Consider the following 26,191-nt stretch of genomic DNA (forward strand, 5'->3'; position numbering starts at 1 on the left):
TGAGCTATGGTAGCTCGGTTTGGGACATGAACGTGCAAGGATTCAATTCGGTTTGGAGTGTGAGCAAGATTTTAGCTCGGTTCCAAAATACGAGCAAGGACTTAGCTCGATGGGAATAAATGAGCGAGGTTTTTGTCACATCCCAAACTTGGGCATGATCGGCCATGGCCCACAATGACTTAGCCCAAGGCACATATAAGCCTATACATGAACCCAAAATCACAAAGAATAAATGTGACGATAACTTAGAAATAAATAAATCAAACCCAAACTAGTGACAAGTCACAAGTATAAATGGTAAAACCAACCATAATCAATACCATCCAAACTTATGGGGTATAACCAGTCCACATATCAAAATAATCCTAAATGAACCTCAATAAAAAATAAAAAAATAAAAAAAATACACAAACTTGACATAACAATCTAAAACAAAATAAATGAATGTCCTAGAGGTCCATGCAATTGAGTCCCCGCTACGCCATGAGTCCACTCTAAGTCCTTCCAACACCTGGAAGTGATAAACAACTAAATCAATTGATAGCTCAGTGAGTAGCAACATGGATAGTAAATAAAGTTTTGAAAATAGAGTTCAATTCCAAAATAAGATATATATCACAGTAACTAGATTGACATACAATTTGATAAAGACAATCTATTTCAAAAAGAAGGTTCCACAGTTCAACAGTTGAAATACTCATGTTTCTCAAGAACATGATAAATGGCATTTTTCACTTAAAACAGATTACAACATGAACATCAATAATTTTCTGGGTACCAAGAATAACAAGTAACATGCCACAAAGTTCTAAAGGCAATAAGCCCATTAGATTCAATATCGAACCAAGAGTCATCTTCGAGGTGGCAACCTGAGCCTTTTCTCTAAGACAATTCAATTAAAGGTCACCTAGCCTAGCCTAGGTCCTTTCCTTACAATCGTTGAGCACTAGAGTCATCACAACCCAACCTGGATCTGTTCCCTAGTGGCCATAGTCACCACACACAGTGGAATAATTTCCCTAGACTAAAATATACATATGGTCCTGATAATCAATACAATTCAGTTTCGCAAAACATGATAGTTCACCATTATAAACATGAGACCATAACAAATAGTTTACAGTATGCCAAGTTTACACATGTTTCAGAAATAATATAATTCCATTGATAATATAATAATTTATCAAAACAATTTAGTCTTGAAACAACAATTAAATTTTCCAAGGTAGAGGAACATTTATAAAAATATGTAGCGTGCAACTACTCACCTGAATACGATATAATATATATCTCGGATAAAGTATGAAAGTCTAACTAGTACCTTGAACAAAGTATTAAAACTATACATCACTACTAATTCAAACATACTAAAAGGAATAATAAACTAAGTAACCCCAAACTAAAGCTCACTAATACAGCTCAACCTCACTCACCGTTACTTTTAAATAATACCTAAGCTCATGTTCTTCAAGGTCTAAAATCACCCAAGACATTGGTTCAGATCAAAACTTAATTAAAAGTAACTTTAAGATAAAACAGAATTTTAAGAGCTTTCCCAATCTATTCGCTAACTTTGAAAAATACAAAACTCACTCTACGTTGTTCGAAAAATTTCAAAACCCTCCAGATATCAACTAATATATCCTAAGCTTCAAACCCAATGGGTTTTACTTTATTTTCTTATCAAAATAATTATTTACAATTAATTATATCCAAATAGGTTGTTTTTTGCAACACTTTAAAGAAATTAATGGTTCTCTTAGTATACACGAGCAATCAACGCAAGGCAAAAAATGTAAGAAACTAGACTTGTAACCGGTTCTAATGACGCTGATTTGATAAATTTCAGATTTATACCCAAAGAGAACGACACTTTCAAAGTTACTGTTTTACACCAATTTTCTGAACAGATTTGAACGCACCAGTTAATATAGATTTTGACTTCCAAAAATTATGAGAACATTCTAATATGCAATTCAATATGTAATTAATCTATTGAAAACTTTCAATTCAAAATTCATCTGTTTGATATGATTCCTCGATTTTTAAAGTTTGTGGTTCTGTACAAAATTTTTAAACTAAGAATTACACCCATTTTTTCTCATCACCAACCATTGACTTGGCAGCCAAACAACACACCTGTTTCTCCTATTCCTTCCCAACAACAAGTAGATTACACACATGAAGCATCACAATAAATAGATATAATAAAATAGGAAAAATACCTTAGAGTTGTTGACCACCAATGTTCCCAAAAGTTTTTCTCAAATCTCTCTCTCTCTCTCCTTTTTTTGTCCCTCACGGTTGCTGCTAACTTGTGATGAACAAATAAGAAGGTAGGGTTTGTGTATATTTTATTTAATACTAGTGGTTGGGCACACCCAAAGCATATGTAGGTCAAATAAATAAATAATATACAAAATGTTTAAATATGTTGTAAGCAACTCAAATGGTAAGACCATTATTTATCAAATTGTGGTCTAGAGTTCAAGTCACACCATCTTCTCTATTTATTTATTTATTTTTTCAAATAATAAATATTGCCTCTAAATTAAAGACTTCACCATAAATTTATTTTAGGTTTTAAAATTAATTAAAAGACCCTCCAATAATATTTAGTTTGCACTTAAAGATTCATAAGAAAAATATTTGAAATTGTAAAATAATTATTACTTAATTATTTATTTGATTTGTATATTTGGGTTCTCACAGTTTTAGCTCGACTAGATTAAGGGGCAAGGTCTTAATCTGGTTTAGGTTATAGACAATGTTTTTTTAGCTCGGTCATTAGCTCGATTGGTTTCCTAAATATACCACAAACACAAGGTTTGCTCAGTTCTAGTGTGATTTTGGATCAAGCTTATAGTTTTTGTCTAGTTTGTCCCAAGTCGTTTGGTGTTCATCCCAGAATAGAGAGTTTTATGGGTCGTTTGAAGTCCTAGTTCATTACTAGGAATGGTTTTATGCAGGTTTTATTGAATATAAGTGCTTTGGTGCTGTTCGTGGATGTTAGTACCGTAACAGTAAGAAAATGCCAAAAATGTGAAAAATGGTATAAACAACAGTGACAAGATGTAGAGAAGGCATAGAAAAATGTTGAAGAGTTCAAAGAACTTACGAATTTAGGTGTTAGCTTAGGTCTTAGCCGGAAATGATGGTCCTTTGGCAATGGTGAATTTGGTGTGGTAGTGAGAATGCTCCGATCTGGGCTCGAACGCAAGAAAATGGTGAGATGGAGCTCTAGTTCTTACGGTCTTGTTGGCTTGAGAAGATGAACAGTGGAGGCTGAATGGTATATGTATCGTTTATTTATATACCAAATGGCAAAGGGCGTGTTGATTTGAAATTTGAAAATCTGTGCGTGACGGCTGGAATAGTGATATAGACACAATAGGGGATAGCCACATGTCCCAGAAAGGACATCGTGTTAGCGTGGTTGGTGAACATGTACAAATACAAGGACCTCCATTGAACCTAATTGGAGCCTTGACTGAACATGATTGAGTAGCTCGGCAGGAATGAGTATATTAGCTCGGCTGTAGTTTGTAATCTCTATCATGCGCTACAGATGAAATAAGGGGCAATTGAGAGGGTAATTTGTGTAGCCAAATTGGGTCGAGCTAGATGAAAGTGACTTTGAGGCTTGGGCCACGAGTTAGGCTGAGCTATGTTTTGGGAAGAACTTTATAGTGACCCCGGTCTTTTCCCATTTGATTGTTGTATCCGGACTTAGGTTCCGTAGATTTTGTCATTGTATAATTGTTGTTGTTGTCCCTTATTTTCTCATTTGGACTTATAGGATGTGTTGGGCAGGTTTGTTTCAGGGTGGTTGGGTTTAGAAACCAAGTGTTGCTGTCCAGAATTTTGGATCTTCGCTCGAGCGAGGAATTTGTCGCTCGAGCGAGATGTTTTGTTTTGGTTCTTCGCTCGAGCCGGGGTTTGGTAGCTCGAGCGAGAGTTTGCGTCAGATTTGGACCTGTAGCTGTGCATTCTTGGCTCGAGCGAGCTTTTCTTCGCTCGAGCGAGTTAGTTCGTTCTTCGCTCGAGCGATAGTTCCTTCGCTCGAGCGTGTGTCTGGTTACAGACCTGAGGGTTTGAGTTCTTCGCTCGATCGAGTTTTCTTTCGCTCGAGCGAGCTTTTGGGTTGTTGGCTCGAGCAAGGCTTCCTTGGCTCGAGCGTAGCTTCTCTGTGTCTGGTCGCTCGAGCGACCAAGTCTTCGCTCGAGCGACCAAGTCTTCGCTCGAGCGAGCCTGTCCAGTTTATATACACAGCAGCGGGTTTTGATCAGTCTTTTTCATCTTCTTTTGATTCCAAACCCTAGGTTCGACTTCTCTCTCTCCCTACTCACCTTCTTTCTTAGATTTGATCTTTTTAGAGGGTGTTTCTACTCTAGTTGCTTTATTAAAAATATAAAGGGAGTCGAGGGCTTTCATTTAATCTGAACATTTGGCGATTTGGAGCACATTGGTATTTGGGCACTCATCTCTGTCTTCACCATTTGGGTTGTTTTCTTCGAGGTAGGGATTTCCTACTCCATTTTATAGGTTTTGTTCTAAGCTTTGGTATTTTGATATGTTGGGGATACTTTGGTAAATTTTGGAAAAAGCCCTAGTTGTATTATTAAATTAATTTGTATAATTAATTCATGGAATTGGGAAAAGATGGTTAAATTCATGGAATTGGGGAATTCATTGATTAAATGGCGTAATTGGATAATTTGTATCATTTGTCTATTGAATTGTTGACATAGTTATTTTCAGTTTAGAAATAACTGTTTTGGGCTATCGGTGGAGGATAGTCGTGATTGTTGTAGACATTGCATGTGGATTAGGAATAACTGAAACTAATCACATTGGTTAAGTCATTAATTTTGACTATTGCATTGATACAGAAAATACGTGTATTGATTGAGCATTGCATTTGCATACATTGTTTTGTGTGGGAGGAGACAGGGGATGTACTCCACGGTTTAGGGGAAGATAGGGGATGGACCTCTAAACCGGATTTTGTTTAGGAGGAGATAGGGGATGGACTCCATTAGCATCACTTTTATGTGTGCTTATTTATATAGAAGTGTTTTATTGATACAGCACTAAAATGTGTATCAATCTGGAAGTATGAAGTGTTTGGTTTTGAGCTTGAGTCTCATTTGTTTGTTGATATTGGAAGGATGTGAATATGATATGTGTAATTCACTGTTGTAAGTTTGGCCAGGTTCTGAGCCATGTTGATAAAATTGGAAAGTAAAACGTGTCTTAGACAATAGTGTCATGAGACTGTAAAATGAAGTAATTAATTAGTATATTTCTACTGGGCTATGGCTCACCCTTTATGGGAACATCATTTTCAGGTTCAGGTGATAAGCTACCTCCAAGGACTTAGCTTGGAAGGACTTAGATTTTGAAGACTATTTTTAGTTATTTGTTTTTTTTTATTGTTAGTACATGTAAACACTCAAGCCTAGGGCTTTATTTATATTTGAGTTAGAACTCATACTTTGTGTCCAAGTGTTGGCTTGGAAAGATGTAAGCCAGTAGGGCATTTACTTTGATGTTACATGTAATGCTTTTGTTTAGTAAGACTCTGATGGATATTACAATGAATTATTAAAGTGTTTTCTTTAAATAATGCATGTCAATGATATATATAATGGGTATATTTTTGAGGGCGTTACAAACTTAGCTTGGGCTGAATAGTGAATGGAGTCGGTCAAAGAAGTTTGACTGAACTACCAAAATGCCCATATTCTTGGTTCTAACTACTTCCTATTGGTGGTCAATGCTTTGACTGAGTTGCAAGAGAAGGCGGTCAAATGGATTGAGAGTGAAACTTCAACTGAGCTAGGGAAAGAGCCGTGTAGTGTCATCAAGATGGACTGCCGAACAAGCTATGCACGACGCTGTGCGTTTGCAGCTAAGTCAGTGGCGGACAGAGTCAAGTAGTTCGGTGGCTCGGCTGGAAGCCGTGTAAAGAGTTAAACCATCTCATTTGGCTTGCGGTAATAGGGGTGTCAAAGGATAAGCATTATTCTTTAGAAATGTGATTCCTAGGAGGATTTTACAAATGAGAGTTAGAGTCCTACTAGGATTGTGCCATGTAGAACTTATAAAAGCTCAAACCAAACTTTAATCTCAGGTATTGCAATTCTTACTCCCGAATTCACAAAGCTTTTACATCGTTAGTCTATTTTCTAAGTTAGGCATCGAAGGGGTTTTCGGCATACACTCGCCGGCCAGCTCACGTTTGTGGTTTCAGGCAACGTTTGGAGGAGCGCAAGCTCGATCAACATTATTATACGAGTGAAGATTATTTCGCACTCATACAAGGTACATTGTTTTTTTATTTTTTTTTTTAACTTCACAACAGATAGGACAATTCCTGCTTCAGCTCATCTAACTTTACTTGAAGAGTATGTTGTAATATTTTTCTGTATTTTTTGTTTCACTATGTTCTTGTTTTTCTTCTTGCTCAATATTGTAACTCATTATAATAAAAATATTTTGATGAGTAAGAGTTTGAGGCAATATTATATTGTTATGAATTTCAAAATCCATTTTTCCTCACTAATGTGATTTTTTCAGTGAGGGAAAAAAAGTACAATTATTGTAGTGATTGAGGTATTTTGCAAAGTCTTGATTTATTATTGAAATTGTTTATTGTAGACACTTGTTTGTATGACATGTATGTATATATGTATTGAACATAAGTTAATAGGAGAGCAATACACAATTCTACAGTTTTTTTCCTAGCGAATATAACTATATTACTAAAGCAATAAATGTTAGAAAATTAAAGTATCCAATGGTAATATAGCATTACAGATTGACAATGTATGAATACAATAACATATATAAATTTACATACATACATATATATATATATATATGTAGACATTGGCATATATAAGATATCACAAAAATAATATGTGAAATCTTTTGCAACAATATAATACATGCAAAAATGAGAAATTAATTATTCATAATTAAATAGTTGGTCATAATGTAACTGTTTAGTGTTACATTTTTATGTGTGTGCACCATTTTTTAATTAGATTATTAAATTCACATAAAAATTGAAATTAATTTGTTAATAATTTGTGTAAAATTAGAGATTAGTGAAGAAAGATTAAAAAAAGATAAGTTTATAGTGTTTGGTTTGATTTATTTTTTCAAACTTTTGTTTTGAAAATTTTGATTTTCATGTTTTTTGATTTTGACATTTTTTTTTAATAACCATTTTATTTTCTTTTTAGATTCACTTAATTTAATACTTTTTTATTTTTTAATTTCACTTTTAAATTTAGGTTCACTTAATGTAAGTACACTTGGAAAATAATTTGTTATGTATTTTTTTTGGAAAAAAAAATGTTAATAATAATAATAATAATAATAATAATAATAATAATACATGTTTAACTAATATTTTACTTTTTAATTCTATTTAGACTATTAGATATTATATTTTTCCTGTAAAAGTATAATTTAAATATAAAATATGAAGAAATTTTGATATCTTTAATCATCAAAACTGAGAAAATATGAAAAATTAAAAACTAAAAAACAAATTTAAAAAATAAAACCAACGAAAATGGTTCTTGTTTAGAATTTTGACACTACCTGGGTTCTTAAAGTACGATATAAAATATTACATTTATAAAATATAATATAAACCAAGAGAAAGTGTATAAAGATAACTTGTAAATTTTTGAAATGCAACACAAATCTCTATTTTAAAAATGCATGCGCTTTCATCTATCTAGATTTAAATGAATGCATATAATTTTAAGATTCAACTAAAATTATTCACAGTGATTTAATCCATGATGGATAATTGTAAATATTATTTATATCAGTATAGAAGCAGACACAAGAAATTAAAAAAAAAAAAAGTAAATTTTTTTTTTTTTTTGTTCTTCAATCGTCATCAATGTAAAAAAATAAAGAGATGACTTTTTTTTTTTTTGGTTTATTTATATTAATATAGGACTCTTGAAAGCAAATATATCGTTTTCGAGTGCTAACTCTAAAAATAAAGAGATAGTTGATTTATATAAAACTCTCCAAGACTTTTAAAAAGTACAATAGATTTGAGAAGATAAAATTGAAATTTAAAAACAAAAAAAGTAAAAAACACGACAAACTCTCCACACTTTTATAATATAATAGTAATTCACACTTTTATAATATAATAGTAATAGATATAATTAATGAGGCAGCAGGCATGGTATTTTCATTAAATTTTAAATTTAGGATTTTCTAGAAAGTTATTATTATCATTATTATTATAGTCTCCATTTGTCTTTTTGGTAACTTTATTATATTTTTTGCAACCTAATTTACGTTAGTAATATTTTATGTACTATTGACTTGATTCAGAAAGTGAATTACGACTTTACCAAGTAATCTTTCACCAACATAAATTAGGTAGTAAACCTTCTAGGCAAATGAGTTAGTTTTTAGTAATGAAAATCTAGAAAAAAATTTCTTTTTGTTTTGTTCTTATATTTCTTTGTGTATTTTAGTGATTACATACGCTTCTCTTCAATTGGAGAAGTCTGGATGTGTCTAGTCGTCAAGGTACAATTTCAGATTAGTATTATCACAATATCATGAAATAGAAATTTATACACTTCAAAGCATTTCCATATCTACTACATCAACAACACAAGTTTTAAAAAATAAAAAAATAAAAACAGAATAGAACAGAACATTAATCTTAGGTTTAAAAGAAAAAAATTATACAACTTCAAAGAAATTTGGTTTGCAAATTGCATCTTGACGATTAACCCAATAATGAATTTCAATTTATAAGGTCCAAAGAAATGCTTTAAAGCTCCTGTGTTTGTTAATAGCATCAGTAGCTAACCCAAGATAAAACAAAATATAAAGCAACAAAACTGTTTATGGCATTTTGTCAAATACCTAGTAGACATAAAGACAAGTTAAAGGTTTCTCCAAAAACAAAAAAGACGAGTTAAGGAAGTCAAAGAAACAAATTTTAAACAAACAGTCAGAGATCCAAAGGGCAATTCATACAACACATTCATAGTCAAACCCAGAAAGATATAATCAAAGTATATGCATATCATAGCCAAATTGAAACACACATATATATAGAGAGAGAATCCTGTCTGTTTTCTGGATGTTCAAAGAACAGAAACGAGAACAGTGAGCAATCAACAAACACTCAATTTCAAATCTAAGAGAGCAGTGAGCAAACAGTCTTCGATGGACCTTCCCTGGAGAACTGAAAAACTCTAGGGCATAGTCACTCTTTAGACAATAGTGGAAAGAGTAAAAACTATTAAGGTTTCTTAATTTCTAGTACCGGTGAATCCCACAAATTTGTACTTTCCAGCCGAAATTTTCTGGAATCACCAAAACGGGATGGCAAGCTGGCAATACAGAAATATGGCATACAGTTCCCCTTTTTTTGACTGGTACAGTACGTACCAGCTGGTATGGTACCATATTAACAACTCTGACCACCACATGTATTACTCTAATGATCTCAACTATTCATCCCTCTATGTATATCATATAACCCATAAATGTGTAGATATGAAGTTATATTTTGGAGTCTCTTTTATAGGCTTAAAGCAAACAAAACAAAACAAAACAACAAAACAAACTAGCTGGCAATGACTCCAAATCAAACTGTGGCATCCTTAGCAAGCAGCAGCTGTTGCTGCATCAATGTTGAAGGGGCATGTTTGGAATCTGTAAATTCCATGCATCCTTGCAGAGTATCACAAACTAAATGAATTGCACACTCATTGACTTTTCTGCTAAACAACCTCCATTATTGACCCCTTTGCTTACAAATTGGATGTTGCACTCCCAATTACTCAAACCAATAACGTTCATGCAATAATGCAGTGCAACAAAAATTGTGTGCTGAAGTTATTGTTGCATGACTTGCATCCCCATGGCATACTTATCATGCTAAGCAGAGACATTTGCAGAGTGAAATATTTCTCAAAAAACATTAAAAAAATCTCTCTCGCGCGTGCACGCACACACCCACACACATACATATATGGACAGAAAAATTTGGTTGCCACTACAAATCATTCTCCATGAAGGATGCAGCTGAACAAGGTTTACAAGTTACAACATGCAGCCTAAAGTGAATTTGTCGGTACAAGCATGTACTCTCAGACTATACAAAAACTGATAAAATTGAATCAAACACATTATCAAAGAAATTTATCAAACAAAAGCATGTAAGACTAAGACGATGAAATTTCATTTTACCACGGGTTTTTTATTTTATATTTTTATGGGTTGTTTAGAGAAGTGCAATGAGGGAACAACTTCATTTTCCTCTGCAGCTACAATGGTTCACAGGAGCTAACAGAGCTTTCAGCCAGAGGAAAAAAAAGGTCACCTGTTAATATGGGACTGTCCCAGTCATGGTCCTGTGTCTTGGGTCAGTGAGAATTGTTCGCACATTCACAAAACCAGCTTCTTTCATTGTCCCTTCCAGATCAGTGAGGTAGTATTCATCTAAAAATGGTTCTGTGCTCTTCATCAATGTAAACAGTACTGGAGATAATTCCTGCAACATAAAACACCCAAGAGACTGCTTTAAGTCCATCTGTGGTCTTATCGGTAGATTTCATCCAAAATATTTTTAAGTTCCAGAACATGATAACATTTCCCAATTGTCATGTTATGTTCTTATTTGTTATTTACAAAAATAAAAATAAAAAATGTAATGTTCTTATTTGAATCCAATGTGACAATGTATTATGTTAAAGTATTTTCCATACAGATATTCCCTAAGCTTGGTTTATTTTCTTGTATCTGTTAAAGGAAAGGAAAATAAAAACTAAATTCTCTACTTTTGTTAGTAAGACTGATATGATAAGACAAAAAAATTAAAATTTCTCAAAAAACCAATTTTTTATTTCATTGATAAACAGATACAATCATACAACTAATTTAATTTGTCTTGTACAAATCCAAGATCCAAACATAGCATGTGGGGAAGAAAATTGGAATTTTTAAACTTCATGGTGCTTTGATAACTGATGTTGGCAGGTAAACAGATACATCAAGCCTTGCCATGTGGGCCAATCCCATCAAGAACCTTTCCAAGATTTAACAATATAAAGACTTTTTGGCAATGTCATCTACTAAAAACTATGGTTTTCCCCAAAAATATATAGCACTTTGTACACAACAAATATTGAACTTCTGAATTTTTAAACACGAAGTGATGGGTGTCCCTAACAAAGAAAGGGAGAAGCACATTTCTTGTTCACTAGAATCAACATGGGGTTTTACATGGATAATTCCAAATTCAGAAATATTAATCCTGAACAAATTGATGCATCATATTACCATAAAACTAAACCAAACCAAACCTTAAATCCCATTAAATTGGGATCGGCTACATGAATCATTCTTCTCCATTCGGCTCTATTAAGGGCTATTTGGTTAATCAATGTAAAGAGGTTCATGTCTCTATTTGCCAGTTGGGTACTCCATAGGTACTTCATGGGTACGAGATTGGTACATCAAGAGTACACCAAGCTATGTGACATTAGTGGAGATACGTTTAATTTATTAGAGAGTTCAGATTTACTTAAAATTGCAAATCCTTTATTTGACATGCTAGAAATAAAAGACATATTATTCAATGATGAAAGTGAAAATTAAAGTTTCAAGTTTTCCAATTTTACTTAGCTTGCTTTTTGAATGAAACTTTTTTTTGTAATTTCTCCTATTTAATAGCATTAAAATAGCTTATAGACTTAGTTTTGGTATTGATATTGGTATTGTTGAACTATGATTTCTCTTTTGGTTTTGCAATTTCTCCTTTTAATTTTGGTGTTGAGCTTTGATTTCTAGATTGAATCTCAAACTATAAATTTAAAAAAATAATAATAATAAAAATAATAATAATAATTTATTGATGTACCCTAACAGTACCTGTATCCTAATTTTTTAGTTCTTTCTGTATCAGCGTACTCTTTTCGTACCCGTACCAGTATTCTTATCCGCACCTATGCTTCATAGGTGTTAACTCCTCTTGTATCATCAACTAACACGATATCATCTGCAAAAAACATACACCATGGCGCATCATCTTGAATATTTCTTATTAACTCATCCATAAGTAAAGCAAAAAGATAAGGACTTACAGTAATTGGAAATTCACTTGTCTCTCAACGATCTAATAGTGGTCACCACACCTTTATACGTATCCCTAATCACATCAACGTAGCCTTTCGTCACGCCTTTCTTCTCCAACACCCACCAAATTATATCCCAAGGCACTCAATCATACGCTTTCTCAAGATCGATAAAAACCATATGAATATCTCTTTTATTCTTTCTATACTTTTCTATTACTCTCCTCAGAAGATAGATTGCTTCCATCGTTGATCTACTGGGCATAAATCCAAATTGATTCTGTAACACCTTTGTTATATCTCGCAATTAACATTCCATCACCCTCTCTCATACTTTTATTATATAAGACATCAATTTGATTCCTATATAGTTATTGCAATTCTATATATCTCTTTTATTCTTATAGATTGATACTAAAATACTCTTCCTCCACTCCTTTGGCATTTTCCTAGTCAATAAAATCTTGCTAAATAGCCCAGTCAACCAAGCAATCCCCTTCTTAACCAAGCATTGCCAAGCTTCAATGGGGATATCATAGAGTCCTAAAATCTTATTTGATTTCATCTTCTTAAGTGCAATCACCACTTCAAAGTTCCTTATCTTGTGATAGAACCTGTAGTTTTAATTTTTCTTGTCACCGATAACTTCCTCCCCTTTTGAGCTTCTTACATGTTCCTCATTTAACTTCTCAAAATAATTTTTCCACCTCTCCTTAATCTCTTCATCCTTCACCAACAACTTAGAATTCTCATTATTGATGCACTTAACCTGAGTAAAATCTCTTGTTTTCCTCTCCCTTATCATAGCAAGTTTGTAGATTCTCTTCTTTCCCTCCTTACTATCTAGTCTAATGTAGAGGTCGTCATAGGTTTTCAACTTAGCATCTCTTACTGTTTTTTGAGCTTCTTATTTGCCAATTTGTAGCTCTTAAAGTTTTTCTTAGTTCTATCATTTAGCTACTTTTTAAAGCACTCCTTTTTTGTCTTACTACCGCTTGAACCTCATCCTTCCACCACCAAGTTTCCTTAGAGTTGGGTCCCTTTCCTTTCGACTCTCTAAGGACTTCCCTTGAGAATCTCCTCATACAATTGGCCATTGAAATTCACATAGTGTTAGCATCATCTTCTAAATCCCAAGTACCTTCTTCATTCATTCTATTCTTATTCTAGCTTATCCCCTTCTAGGTTCCACCATCTCGTTCTACAGTACCCACTGCAAGAACTCGTATTTAATTATTTTTATAAATGCATTATAGGATGTGAATAATAAATTAATCTTATCTAAACTACTTAAATTTAATATTGTATAAATTAGTTAAAAAATATTCTAATTTAGTCACTAACAAAAATATTGTTAAGAATAATAATTTTGTGAGTATTCAGTTTGTCGTCTGTAATTATTTTTGACAATGATTCAACTTAGTAATTACCCTTGCTAAATACCTTCGTTAAAAACTTGGATTAATTGATTTTAAGAAAACCGCACAAATACACAATTATACACATTTATCATTCAATTCAAACTATATATATATATATATATATTGCATTAGGTGGCTGGTGAGAGTTACTCACCTCACCACTTGTTCACCTGCATGGAACCTATTAGATAGGTTATGATTGAAGTCAGGATTTGTGATAATTCAATATATTGAAGGGGAATAGGTGGCTGAGTTTATGAGTCTATGTATGCATGCAACTCTCCTTAACTGATCAGGGAGAGAGAGCAAAGTACAAAAAAACTGTGTTAGCAAGAAAGGAAGGAAGAAGGATACAAGAAGAGAAGAAGAAGAAAAGCTAGTATTTTCCTATCATTTCACCACCTCATTTCAATCTCATTGCTAAGTAGGAAAACCCTCAAAACCATCTCATTCTTCTCTTCAATTTCAGATTATATTAAAAATACCAAAGAGGCTAAAAAATCTTGATAGAGCTTTGTTTGTAGTTGCATGTGAATTTGTGATATATATTAGATGTTTAAAGATTGTTTATATGTTAGTAGTATTAAAATCATGATACAGTCTTGGATTTAGGCTTGCATGTGTTATTTGTGATATTTAATAGATGATTGAAGATTTTATTTGGTTTGATCACCTAGTTCTTAAATTTGCCAGAATTTTGTACAAAATTTTAGACTTAAGAATGATGCCTAGATCATTCAAAAATTTTTGTATCAATTACTTTAGTTTTGTGCGAATTTATACGAAATTTTAATTCAATCTGAATTTTTAGACAGATTCTACTTTATGTTTGAAAAATCACTACAAATCCTATATTAGACCAAATTTGGTATTGTTTGAGTTAAAAATGAAATTTGAGAAGTCTAGTTTCATCCTCAAATTTTAGATTATAGATTTGATTTATAAATTTTAGTGTGAAATTATTTTAAGAAAGCGTGACAAATCTGTATCACATAACTTCTTGTAATTTTACAGAATTATTTATAATTTATTTTAGGAAAACTCTTTTGAAAAATGACCATAACTTGTTGATAGAACATTCCTGATAATTATATGAATTTTACAATTGTCTTAATAATTTATTTGTAATTTTAACTATGAAATTTAAGTTCTGGAAATTCTTGAGATAATATTAAAAGAACCAAGATTACAACTTCAATTATTTTTAGATTTAAAAATAAGTGTTGTGCTAGTCTATTTAATTGAATCTTGTAAATTAGTAGTTCATGCATGTGTGACGTTGTGATTTGTTTTAGTATTTAGAATTATTATTTCACATTATGGCTTGATTTAACTGTTTACAATAATATGTACATTCATTGATTATTGCAGAACGTATGTGTTAATATTTGATAAATACAAAATTAGATCACCATCGATGTTATATCATTTTATTACAATTTAAAAAATATATATATTAACACATACGCAAATGATTATTATGGAAAATAACTAAAATGATCAACGAAATGTACGAAATTAACGATTGACGGTTAATATCGGTTGATCAGGGTAAGCCCTAATTTTGAGAATTCTTACGTAATTCGTGTCACATAACCCTAAGATGGCACGAGACTTATTTGAACATTTATTGCTATTCGGTTTTGGAATAAGGTTGGATGTGCAGGTGGCATACCGAGAGGATACATACCCTTGGCAGACCGTTCCTTGGAGCAGACCACGAATGCCACTATTTGGGTATGTAACTCTGGGCGTAGGCATCCCTAGTAGCCACAGTTTGTAACACTTAATTATTTAACTAAGGAGAAGTCCAAATTAACCGTGACCATGGCTTAGTGGTTTGTAAGTTAAATATCTTTAATGAGATTTCGAGTGTCAATTTATTAAAATTGTTGAATTTATTCTATTGGATGTAATTTATGTTTGCAATTATATTGTTGTATCATGCTCATAATCTCTTGTTTTTCTTTCAAAAAAAAAAAGTTAAGTTTGTTGTATTTTCTTTTTGTGCTTATCAGCTCATGGCATATATTTCTGTTGCCATGGCATTTTATGCTAGATTTTGATGAGGAAGGAATGGAAGCTGAAAATGGAGATGATGCTAACGTAGAGCCTTGACTGACTTGAAGCCACGATTAGAATGGAATAAATTTTATTATCTTATGTATTAACAATTAAGGATTTTATGATTTTGTTTAATGTTGTACTTGGACATTTTAAGTTTTTATTTTGTGTTGATTGAACTTTTGGTTGTATGAGAATTGAAATTTCTACTTAAAATGTCAAGTTTTTAGTAAGTTACTTTGTTAATTTAATTTCCCTTGATGTTACGAGATTTTGGGGTGTCACACCAACTATCCTTCCTAGCTTGGTATTACCCTTTAATGCATAATTCTAGTATCAAAATCTTATGTTGAGACGTCAGGTTCTCTCCAGGAATCATCTTACAGTCATTGCACTTTAGATGGTCCACTTTTCTTACTAGAAAGTAATCTATCTGGCTCTTATTTGACCCACTCTTAAAGGTTATTAAATTATTGGTAAGCAAACAACTAGTAGGTGCCTTTAAGAATCCAACAATGACAAATTTCGTTTACCGTGTGCCATCCTTAAATGCTAATGATTTCAAATCAATCAATTTCATGAAGGAAAAGATGCCAAAAATAAGTTAATTTATCATACCTGAAGGATCTTCGACTTTGGCTGTAGAAAGAAATAAAAGTAGTTAGATACAACTAATTTCTAGCAGCACAACAAAATTTCTTGAATACAAAGCCATAATAGTCACGCTAGTTACTACCGAATTGTCTGTCACAGAAAAAGTGCCTCCAGGTCGGAGCAGACGAAATGCTTCCTTCACTAAATTAACTATTGCTCTTGCGGGACATTCATGAAGCTGCATATGAATTCAGGGCATTAGCAGTTAGTCACAATTTGACGCAAACAAATGTCATGAGGCTTGATAAGAAGCAAGTTCAACAAATTCTAACATATCAATGCCATTGCTTCTTGCAAAGAACATTATGAATTTTTTTCCTAGTTCTTGCAAAAGCTTTCATGAGAATCATGAGGATGATCCTCTCTCTAGAGAATGTCCCCCATCTTATCATCTTGACGTTTGGCAGTGCTTAATTGATTTTCCATTTTCTAAATTTTTTTGTCGAGTCTTTCCTTGAAAATTCAGAAATCCTGAAATTTTATATGGAGTTCTAAACTTTTGTTGACTTGAGTTTTCAAGAATAAGTACATCCCAATGAAACTGTAATTGAAACACATTCTAATATTTTGATCTTTACTAATTATCTGATTGTTAAGAATAAGATTTGAATCATGTCAAACAGAAAAAACGATTATCTCCTCTGAAGATGTTTTATATAAATGGAAATGATCAAAATAATAGTTTTTCAGATTACATGTTGCAGATATGGGTAATTAACACTTCTTTTTTTTTTTTTTTTTAATACTACTATCAGTATTGTTACTGTTATTAGTGTTACTAATTTGAGTACAATCATCTTAAACTGATAAAAGATTGAAAGCCATGGGAGGTTCGCTTATACATTGCATACAGAGAAGCTTAATTGGCATGGCTTAATTGGAGGAACCCAACAATTTTGAAGATGCATAAACCAAGAGCCAATTTTTCGTAATAAAATAACATGGACACCGAAAAATAGCACAAATTATGTGCAGTTGGGTTATTCATATGTAATGTCCCTTGTGTTATGTTTCCAAATAAATTCCGGAAACTTCTACAGATTCTCTCCATTTATTTTATGCGGCATGGTTGACCATGCAAACATATTCAGGAAAGCATCTTTGAATGGTTGATTTACAAAACTATCATGTCTAATTTGAATAAATTTTGGGAATTGGGATTGTGTATTTTTAAATATAAATTTAAAGAACAATAATGAGGAAACTTATGGTTAAAATTTAAAAAAATTCAAATATTGGACAAACAAGCTGGGGCTTCTGAAAAGGAAAGTAAGAATCATATAATAAGCAGAGGGAGTACAATGGAATTTTGAGATCAAGTAACTAAAAGAATCAAAACAGAAGCTTGGTAGTTGACAAAAAAAATAATTAATTAGTGAATGATACTTGGAATGGTATCAAACAATACCCAATACCATAAAGGAAAGCCAAACTTCAGCTCCATTGATAAGGGCCTTATTATCTCGTGTTTTGAAATCAGATAAAGCCTTGGAAATTATCTTGGAGAAATGTATGGTTCACTAAAATTCCATGAGCTGTGATATAATGTTACCATTAAAATATTGAGATACCGTTATGTAGTTTTACCTCATAGCAATATACCCACATAGGTTTCCATTTTCAGTTAAATAACATTCGCAAGAGAAATTTAATAAATCAAACAGCTTCACAAAATGGACAATGTACAAGGCAATGACCAATCACTAGGATGCACCAACGAGATACTTTAAAATTACACTTCCAGTTGCCATTGATGATTCACAAAAATTAGTACCCAATGTTTATATACTTTCAAAGTTAATACTTTAGCAATTGAAGCTTTTACTACCTAGAGACAGCTTCTATTGAATTTCATTTGTCTAACAGAGAAAGTATAATTTGTCTATCACATGAAGTATAAGTTGAAAACAAGCTGCATTAGCAGGGAAGACATATATTTGCTCCTCTTAACCCACAGGATAACTTGTTTATTATGCTACATGTATATATTTATTAGTAGGTAGATAGTTATTAGGAGAAGGTACAGGAGCCTCTTTATTATGAATCTAAAGCACGTAGGGTTTCTTTTTAATCAGTCGAATGTCCATGATGACTCAAGTCTTTTCATTCAAATTATTCCTTTAAATCCATCAGTCCCACGGTGCCACTTTGATTTTTCTAAAGAAAACAATGCAGATGAAGTCAATTTTTTGTTATATATAACAAAGAGTGAACAATTTCATTACATAGGTTCGATTATTAATAAGGATGGGAGGTTAGCGATGACATGAACTAGAGAATCAAAGTAGGTTGGCTAGTTCAATTAGAGGAATGCTTCTGGCATATTATGTGATGCATACCAACAAAATTAAAAGAAATTTTTATAGAAGAATTATGAGGCCAACAATGTTTACAGGACAAAATATTGGGCAACTAAGAAAAAACATTCATAAAATGAGTGTAATTGAGATAAACATGCTAAGATGGATGCATAGCAAGACTACAAATGATATATTCGTGAAATGATAACAGTAGCACCAAATAAAATAAGTTGAGAGTGAACAAACTAAGATAGTTTAGTTATATACAACAAAGATAGGTAGACACAATGGTACAAAAAAGTGATATGATCACCAATCATAAATGGAAATGTTACGAGGGGAAGATTTAAACTAACATGAGATATAGTAAAAAATGATATGTTAAGAAGCACGGACACGGATACAGATGTTGACACGGACATGGATGCGGACAAGGGACACAGTGATTTAAACAAAAATGGAGACACGGATACAATGGGGACACGGCAATAAAATATGTTTTAATATATTTTTATTTGTTATCAAGATTAATATTGCATCCACAAACACTCAATATTAACAAAAACAAACTCTAATTCTATTTTTATTTGTTTAAAAAAAAAACACTTTTAAATTAAGGAAAATTTACCCATAAGTCCTAGTTTCTGAAAAGTTGAACCATTTAGTCCTAAAAGTTTTCTTATGCTCCATTTAGTCCCATTTGCACATCAATCTAATGTTTAAAACATTAATCTGATGTTTGAAATCTAATGTTCGAAACATTAATCTGATGTTCGAAATCTAATGTTCGAAACATTAATCTGATGTTTGAAACATTGTAATGGGACCTTTCAGTCTATAAGAAAACTTTTAGGACTAAACAGTGTATAAGTTATTAATTTGGGATTTATTGGTGCATCCCCCTTAAATTAATACTTATAGTTTTTATCTTTTTTATTTTTATTTTTATGGATGATCTATTAATTATTTAAATCTAAGAAAAAAATAATAAACATTCAACATTCATCAAAAACACTAGATAAAATGAAGGAAAAGAGAACTTGGCATGTCCTTAGTGTGTCCCCGAAGTGTCCCCAGGAAATAAATTAATTAAATAATGTGGTGTGTCCCATACGTGTCCCAGAAGTATGCATGTGTCTGACACAGATACGGCACTTGTTTTGAAGTGTCTGTGTTTCATAGATGATATGATTTTATTTAATTGAACTTAGTATATGAGCGGAATCGTGTAAATTGATTCATGTAGCCGACCCACATGATTAGGACACAAGTTTTAGTTTGGTTTGGTTTGGAGTAACAACACAACTCACTGGGAAATATACTAAGTTTATGTACTTATTGGAAGTAAGAAATTGATGTCACTCTGCAAACCAGTTATTATTTGTAGGCAACAATACATACCACATAAGCAATTGATACAATGTCAAACGATTTGGCTGGCAGGCCTGTGTGTTCACCATTTGCATGTACCCAGCTGATTGGATTCTTTCTTGGGGTGCTTTGCTTTTCCTTGAATTGAGCAACAGCAAGAAAGTAAGGTGATAGATCCAGCCCCTGTAACGGATGGATCAAGAGATCAACAAATGATAATATGCACAAAGACCGAGGCATGATAGACATTAGAAGATTTCAAAATGGTAAGTTTATCACTTCCAGCACTATCATATGGAAATATTGTTTCAACAAATTGCACAGAAATAAAGTTTGTACTCACTGTGATTTTAGCAGAAGGAAATTTGTCAGCAAGATATCTAGTGCTCACACCAACAGAGCACCCGACATCAAGAATGTCTTTAACCATGGCATTTCCTGAATACTTCTGATGATGTTGTTCAATTGCCTGAAGCCAATTTCCTCGAACTATTTGTTTTGCTTCATCTGGTGAAGAAGCATCAGGTATTGTTCGTCTCATCATTGACATAGTTGCTGCCTCTGCTTCAGCTGCAGCCTGCAATTAAGATGTGCAATTTTGAAAGGGTCATTACAAATATGTTACTTTTGAATAGGTAGGTACTCGCAAGTTATCTACATACACATAATTCTCAATACATAACAAGTTATTTTTCAGTCATAACAACCCTGGAATTAATTTTACAAAGATGAGAACAAATTTTATATAATCTCATAACGCGGGACAAAATTTTCAACTTTTTAAAGGACAAATTTTCAATTATCTGAAGGAGAAGTACAGTTCAACGCAATTGCATGTCAATAACAAAAATAAAGACTGTAATTCATTTAAATCATGAGGTCAATACTTTAAAATACTCCCCCTTATCAGCATAAATCATAGGCTAAAGGACACTGTTACTTTTTCTGTGTAAACTTAAAACTAATCAGACATCCAAATGGTTCTGTGAATAACTCATAAAATAGCTGATAAAAGGTCAAACGGATATGGTAAATACCATCATTCTTCCTGCTGTCTCTTAATAACTCATAAATAGATATGAAAAAATATGGAGCAAGCAAACAAGAGAACAACCACATACACAAACACAAAATGCATTCACATAATTTCGCTACCACAAATACAGTCAATAATAACCATTTATATAATATCAGAAAGATATAGATATTTACCAGCCAAGAGAGGTTGCCCACATCATATGCATGGAAAGGATTGAGATAATCTGTTCAGAAGACAATCAAGACATCATGAATCAATTCCTCTTGCAGTAGAGCAATCCAAAATGAAACATCAGAACTGCATATAGAATTACCAATTCTTTTCAAAACTTTCTGATTTATTTTTTACAATGATTTTTCAGTTGTCTTCGGACTTTTCAAGGATTGGCACTGTGACGACCCTGACCTCCATATTATTATTATTTTCAAATATTATTTCATTGAGCATATTTGCATGATTATGTGCTTAATTGATGCTTATCTATTTGTTTGTGAATTATTCGTTTAAATGTTGACCTAGAATTCGAAATTGAAAGCCCATACAGATCCAAAAACCAAAATTGACAAATTCAATAGGCTAATTGAATTATCTAGAACCATGTGATAAATTTAATTAAAATTTGATTCGGATCAAAATAATTAGAATAAATTAATTACAATTGATTAGACTTAAGCCCAACTGATTTGTCTTAATCCCATTTGATTAGTTAAGCATAATCCATCTATATATATATATATAAGTTAGTCAAGCTTGGGACTTCATTTTCTACAACTCTTAAGCTGAAAAATTGAGAGAGGAGAAGAAAGCTCAACAATTTAGAGAGAGAAAGGAGGAATTCAAGGGAATTCAAGAGAGTTTGAAGAGGTTAAGCTAATCTAAAGCCAAATTCAAGCTCTAGGTAAGATCTTTACCCATAATTCATGAAAATAATCCATGTAGGAAGATGAATTCACCAAGTTGTAGGACCATTTGCATGAATTTGAAAGAAAAGAGTTAGAATCACCATGAGTGTAGTTTGAGTGAATTGTGTACATGCATGCATAATTCTCCATATTTGAACTTAGTTTTCTACAAATTCATACATGCATGGGATTTACACAAGTTATTTCTTGAGATTCTCCACCAGTACTTTCGTAGTCAAGCCACACCACTCGAGCGACCAAGTGTGCGCTCGAGCGAAGACCCTGTTTTCAACAAATTTTGACTAACGCTTATAAATGCATATTTACATCCTCATGCCCTTTTAGGCATTCTTTTGCATCACTTAAACATCCTTAATCATGGAATAAGCTAGAAATACACGTCAGAGAATCAAATTAAGATACATTATCTGTTTCGACCTTGTGCTTCATTGTGTATCTATGTTATGTGTTTTGTGTAGGTGGTCAACCGAGGTTTGACATCAGTACCAGCCCAGTATGAATAGTATCTCTGTAAAGATATGTTATGAAAGTGTGTTTTGGTTTACTGCAAGATCATTATTTTGGAATGCTATTTTGATACAAATGAATGATTGTCTCTTAGAAATGTAATTGTGGCATCCTTAATGTAGCCCTCACCTGGGAGTACCAATACCATGGTCCTTTGCTATAAGACCCTCGTCCGGGAAAAACAACACGGTGACCCTTTGCTATAAGACCCTCACCCAAGAGAAACAATACCATTTCCCTTTGTTATATGTGCACAGAGGTCTCTGATGTTGACTCAAGTTGCCCCTTTGCTTGACCTATATAGTCCCTTCGTTAGACCCATGTGGTCCCTTTGCTATGCCTTTGAGCCCTTTGTTGCACTATTGGATGTATCACATATGATTATGATTTGTGAACTTTGATACGATAAGTATTCAGTTATGATTTGCTTCGAAACCCATGTGATATGAGTTTGTATTACAATAGACATCATTCATTAACCTTTACTAGTATTATTCACTGGGTTTTAGCTCACCCCCTTCCCCTATATATATAGGTGAGCAATTGAAGCGTCAAGCTTAGAGCAACCTCGGGAGTCCACCCTTCTGTCAAGTCGCTTCGGAGTGCCTCTGTGATGGGGCGATCTTGGTCTCATGTGGAGCCAAGTTGTGTCAACCTTGGGGAGCCAAGTTGTGTCAACCTTGGGGAGCCAAGTTGTGTCAACCTTGTGAACCAAGTTATTATGTTTAGTTTTCCTTTGTTTTTGAAACTTGTTATGTATGGATATTTTATATAAGTGTTTAAGATGTTGATATAACTATGTGATCACATCTATGAAGAAGGTTGAAGTTTTAATTACTTATGAAAATCTCATGTATGCACCGCTCCATGGACATGGTTGTATTTTTGTTATTGCTTCCGCAGTGCCCAGTCATTATTTTTAATTATCAGTTTTGTCTTTGAGGCCAGAGGTAATATGGGATTACTAGCTGGTCACGGCCTAGATGTTAAGTGTTCTCCTTATTCGGGTGGTGACAGGCACCATGCTAAGTGTTCTCCTTTTTCATTTCTTTAATAAATTAATTATTTTAGTTTAAAATTTTTGAAGAAAAGACCAAAGTTCTGACTCTCCTATATGTGTTCATATAGGTTGATAAGCACCAACTTGTTGGCTACTGAGATAAGTTCAGATTTCTTTAAAAATAAATAAATATATAAAATTGAAAATTAAAAAAAACTATATATTTCTTTATCAACATAGAGAAAGGTTTCCTCTACTTTTACGTAACAGTGTTGTTTATATTACCTGCAATTACAAGACAAAAATATTTCAGCCTACTGCTGCGACAAAAGAATAATCCAATATTTTTGTATACTGAATCAAAAGGAGAAAAGAATTGAACCAATATGATCCCATTAAGTTTTCTCATGAAGTATTAAAGCATAATTACAAATGTTTCTCTTAACATAACATTGGCAAATACAAATTGCTACTTAGAAATGTAATTACATCCTCATAAAACTGAAGCCACGGTTATAGAGAAAAAAATCTTCACAATTTGGGCCTGAATCCCCAGAAGGATGCTTTTGCTTTACATCAGACAGATTGAAGGGAAAATATTCTAGAAGATTAAGCAGTGCCAATTGACTGGTTTATGGAACCAATAATGGCATTGAAGGAATGGATACATTTGACGAAAGCTAAGAACAAAGGTACAATCTAATTAATTCAACAAGGAGCACTCGAACGAAACCATTTAACCTCCATCAACAACAAAATGAAAGCCCTCGTCAATATGTGACGAAAATGAAGCAACCAAATTTATGACGAAAATGAAGCAACCAAATTTATGACGAAAATGAAGCAACCAAATTTGTGACAAAAATGACAACCATCCTTCTTCAACAACAACAGGCACTGGCCCATAGAGGTAATTTGTCAAATTTGTGATCCCTAGATGCAATTAAACAACCAAATTCAACTAACTCTTGTATTTTTTAAGCTCAATGCACCATACAAAATTGTCTCTTCCCGTGTTAAAAATACTATTCAAATAGGCATTGTATATAGAGTCTGAAAATCCAACTTGAGGGAAAATTTCAAAACATAGTTAAAAAAAAAAAATAAAAAAGAAGTAGGGAGTTTGGGAAATTGAGAAAATTACAGTCAGGGTACACAATGGAGTTGTTCTGGATGCTGTCCATCTCATTGTAAACCTCCGATTCCAGAATCTCCCTCGTCATATCTCGCCAAGGTATGTTTGCTTTCTCTGCTGTACTGTTCATCCCCACAAATGTGTGTATATATATATATTTAGATTCATAAATGTGTGTGTGTACATATATATATATATATATATATAGAGAGAGAGAGAGAGAGAGAGAGGGGGACCTGATGAGGACTTGTCTGGCGCCGAGCTTGAGGAGAGAGTAGAGTGGTTTGAAGGAGATGAGAGCTCCGACGAGACGGGAGAGAGGGGTTTCACCGGTCCATCTAGGGCGTTCCAGCTCACCCTCTTGGTATAATGTCGCCCTGGGGATGGTTCCAACACTGATTCTGGAGACCTCCGTCGACGACGACGATGATGATGAGGAGGAGGCCGCGCGAACAATCACACAATTGGTTTGTCTTCCATTTCTCATACGGGCACAGCCGGTGCTGCTGGTTAGGACTGTGACTGTGGCTGTGGCGGAGGAGGAGGAGGAGGAGGAGACGGCGCAGAGGCTGTTAAGCTTCGCGTGGGCACAAAACGCCATTGGAGTTCCAGTTCCTGCTTTCCATTTCTCCCCTTCCCTTCGCTTTGGGGGTCTTATCGCCAGGCCACATCATAGCTGTCCAGTATCTTACACTCACCTATTGAAATTATACACGTGGATGGACAAATTATAGCCGCTGCCGTGGTTCTGCCGTGCTTGCTGCAGTGGGCCAAAACCACGTGGTTTTGTTCAGTTGTTGTTGCGTTTTTTTATTTTTTTTTAATTTATTTATTTATTTGAAATATTAAAGATTTCAAAAGTCTTATTAAATTTTTTATTAAATATTTTATATGGATGTAAGACTTACCTACAGTTTCACATTTAGTATGTTTTAAAGTCTCTAATATTATTATTATTATTATTTTCCTTCGCATTTCTCTTTTTTTTTTTTTTTTTGTTTCTTCTCTCTCTCTCACATTGGTTTTAGAACCATAACTAGGGGTGTTCGTGGATCGGTTTTGTGCGGTTTGCGGTTCGGTTTTGACCCGCCCGCATCTATGCGGTTTGGGAAAAAGTCAACCCGCAACCGCCCGCAGTGCGGTTTGCGGTTTGTGCGGATAGGGTTTGCAAATGTGCGAGCGGTTGCGGGCGGTTTGCGGTTTACACTTTTTTCTTTAAAAATTAATTTTTGAGTTTTTTTTTCCCAGCGAATTTAGGCATCAGATTCATTTTATATATTTGTGATAACAATTTTTTGATGATTTTACAAATAAAAATTGAATATTAATACATTAAATGAAAGTACCCAAAACAAAGAGACCCTACACTAGCATTTTTGCCATGAAAAAAATGTATATCAATGCATTAAAGGTTGTACTCAATTAGAATTGCCAGTTCAGTAATCAATAATCAAACTATAAGTTCTATGGACCATTAGAAGGAAAATTTTATTAGGAAAAAGTGGATGAATCACCAATGAAAATCATATAAGAAACCAAGTTTAGGACTTGATAATTCTACGGTATTAAGAAAGTTGAGAAATACTTAAAAATAAGGATCCTAGTGTCATAGAGAATATAATGGTGCTCCTGTA

The 26,191-nt window shown here is 33.2% G+C and overlaps 1 protein-coding gene across 4 annotated transcripts; it reads right to left on the reverse strand.

The window, feature by feature from the left end:
* Positions 1-291: 291 nt before the first annotated feature.
* LOC114319571 (uncharacterized) lies at positions 292-25,316 on the reverse strand. Of its 4 annotated transcripts, XR_014335684.1 has the most exons (10): positions 24,794-25,316; positions 24,567-24,679; positions 21,166-21,215; positions 20,297-20,530; positions 19,984-20,136; positions 16,365-16,460; positions 16,247-16,267; positions 11,941-12,067; positions 10,391-10,561; positions 292-511 (listed from the first exon to the last, which is right to left on the reverse strand). XR_014335684.1 is itself a non-coding variant. In XM_028266600.2 (9 exons), the coding sequence occupies exons 1-8, from the start codon at positions 25,156-25,158 to the stop codon at positions 10,394-10,396; spliced, it is 1,200 nt and encodes a 399-aa protein (XP_028122401.2). In that variant the 5' UTR covers positions 25,159-25,316; the 3' UTR covers positions 292-511; positions 10,391-10,393. The 4 variants fall into 4 exon arrangements, 2 of the variants coding, with proteins under 2 accessions (XP_028122401.2, XP_028122400.2); XM_028266600.2 differs by lacking the exon at positions 11,941-12,067; XR_014335683.1 differs by lacking the exon at positions 292-511 and having other exon boundaries at positions 10,041-10,561.
* Between the last annotated feature and the right edge of the window lie 875 nt (positions 25,317-26,191).

This window comes from Camellia sinensis, chromosome 7 (assembly GCF_055761805.1).
Source record: "Camellia sinensis isolate YWXY chromosome 7, ASM5576180v1, whole genome shotgun sequence".
In the NCBI taxonomy this organism is placed as follows: Eukaryota; Viridiplantae; Streptophyta; class Magnoliopsida; order Ericales; family Theaceae; genus Camellia; species Camellia sinensis.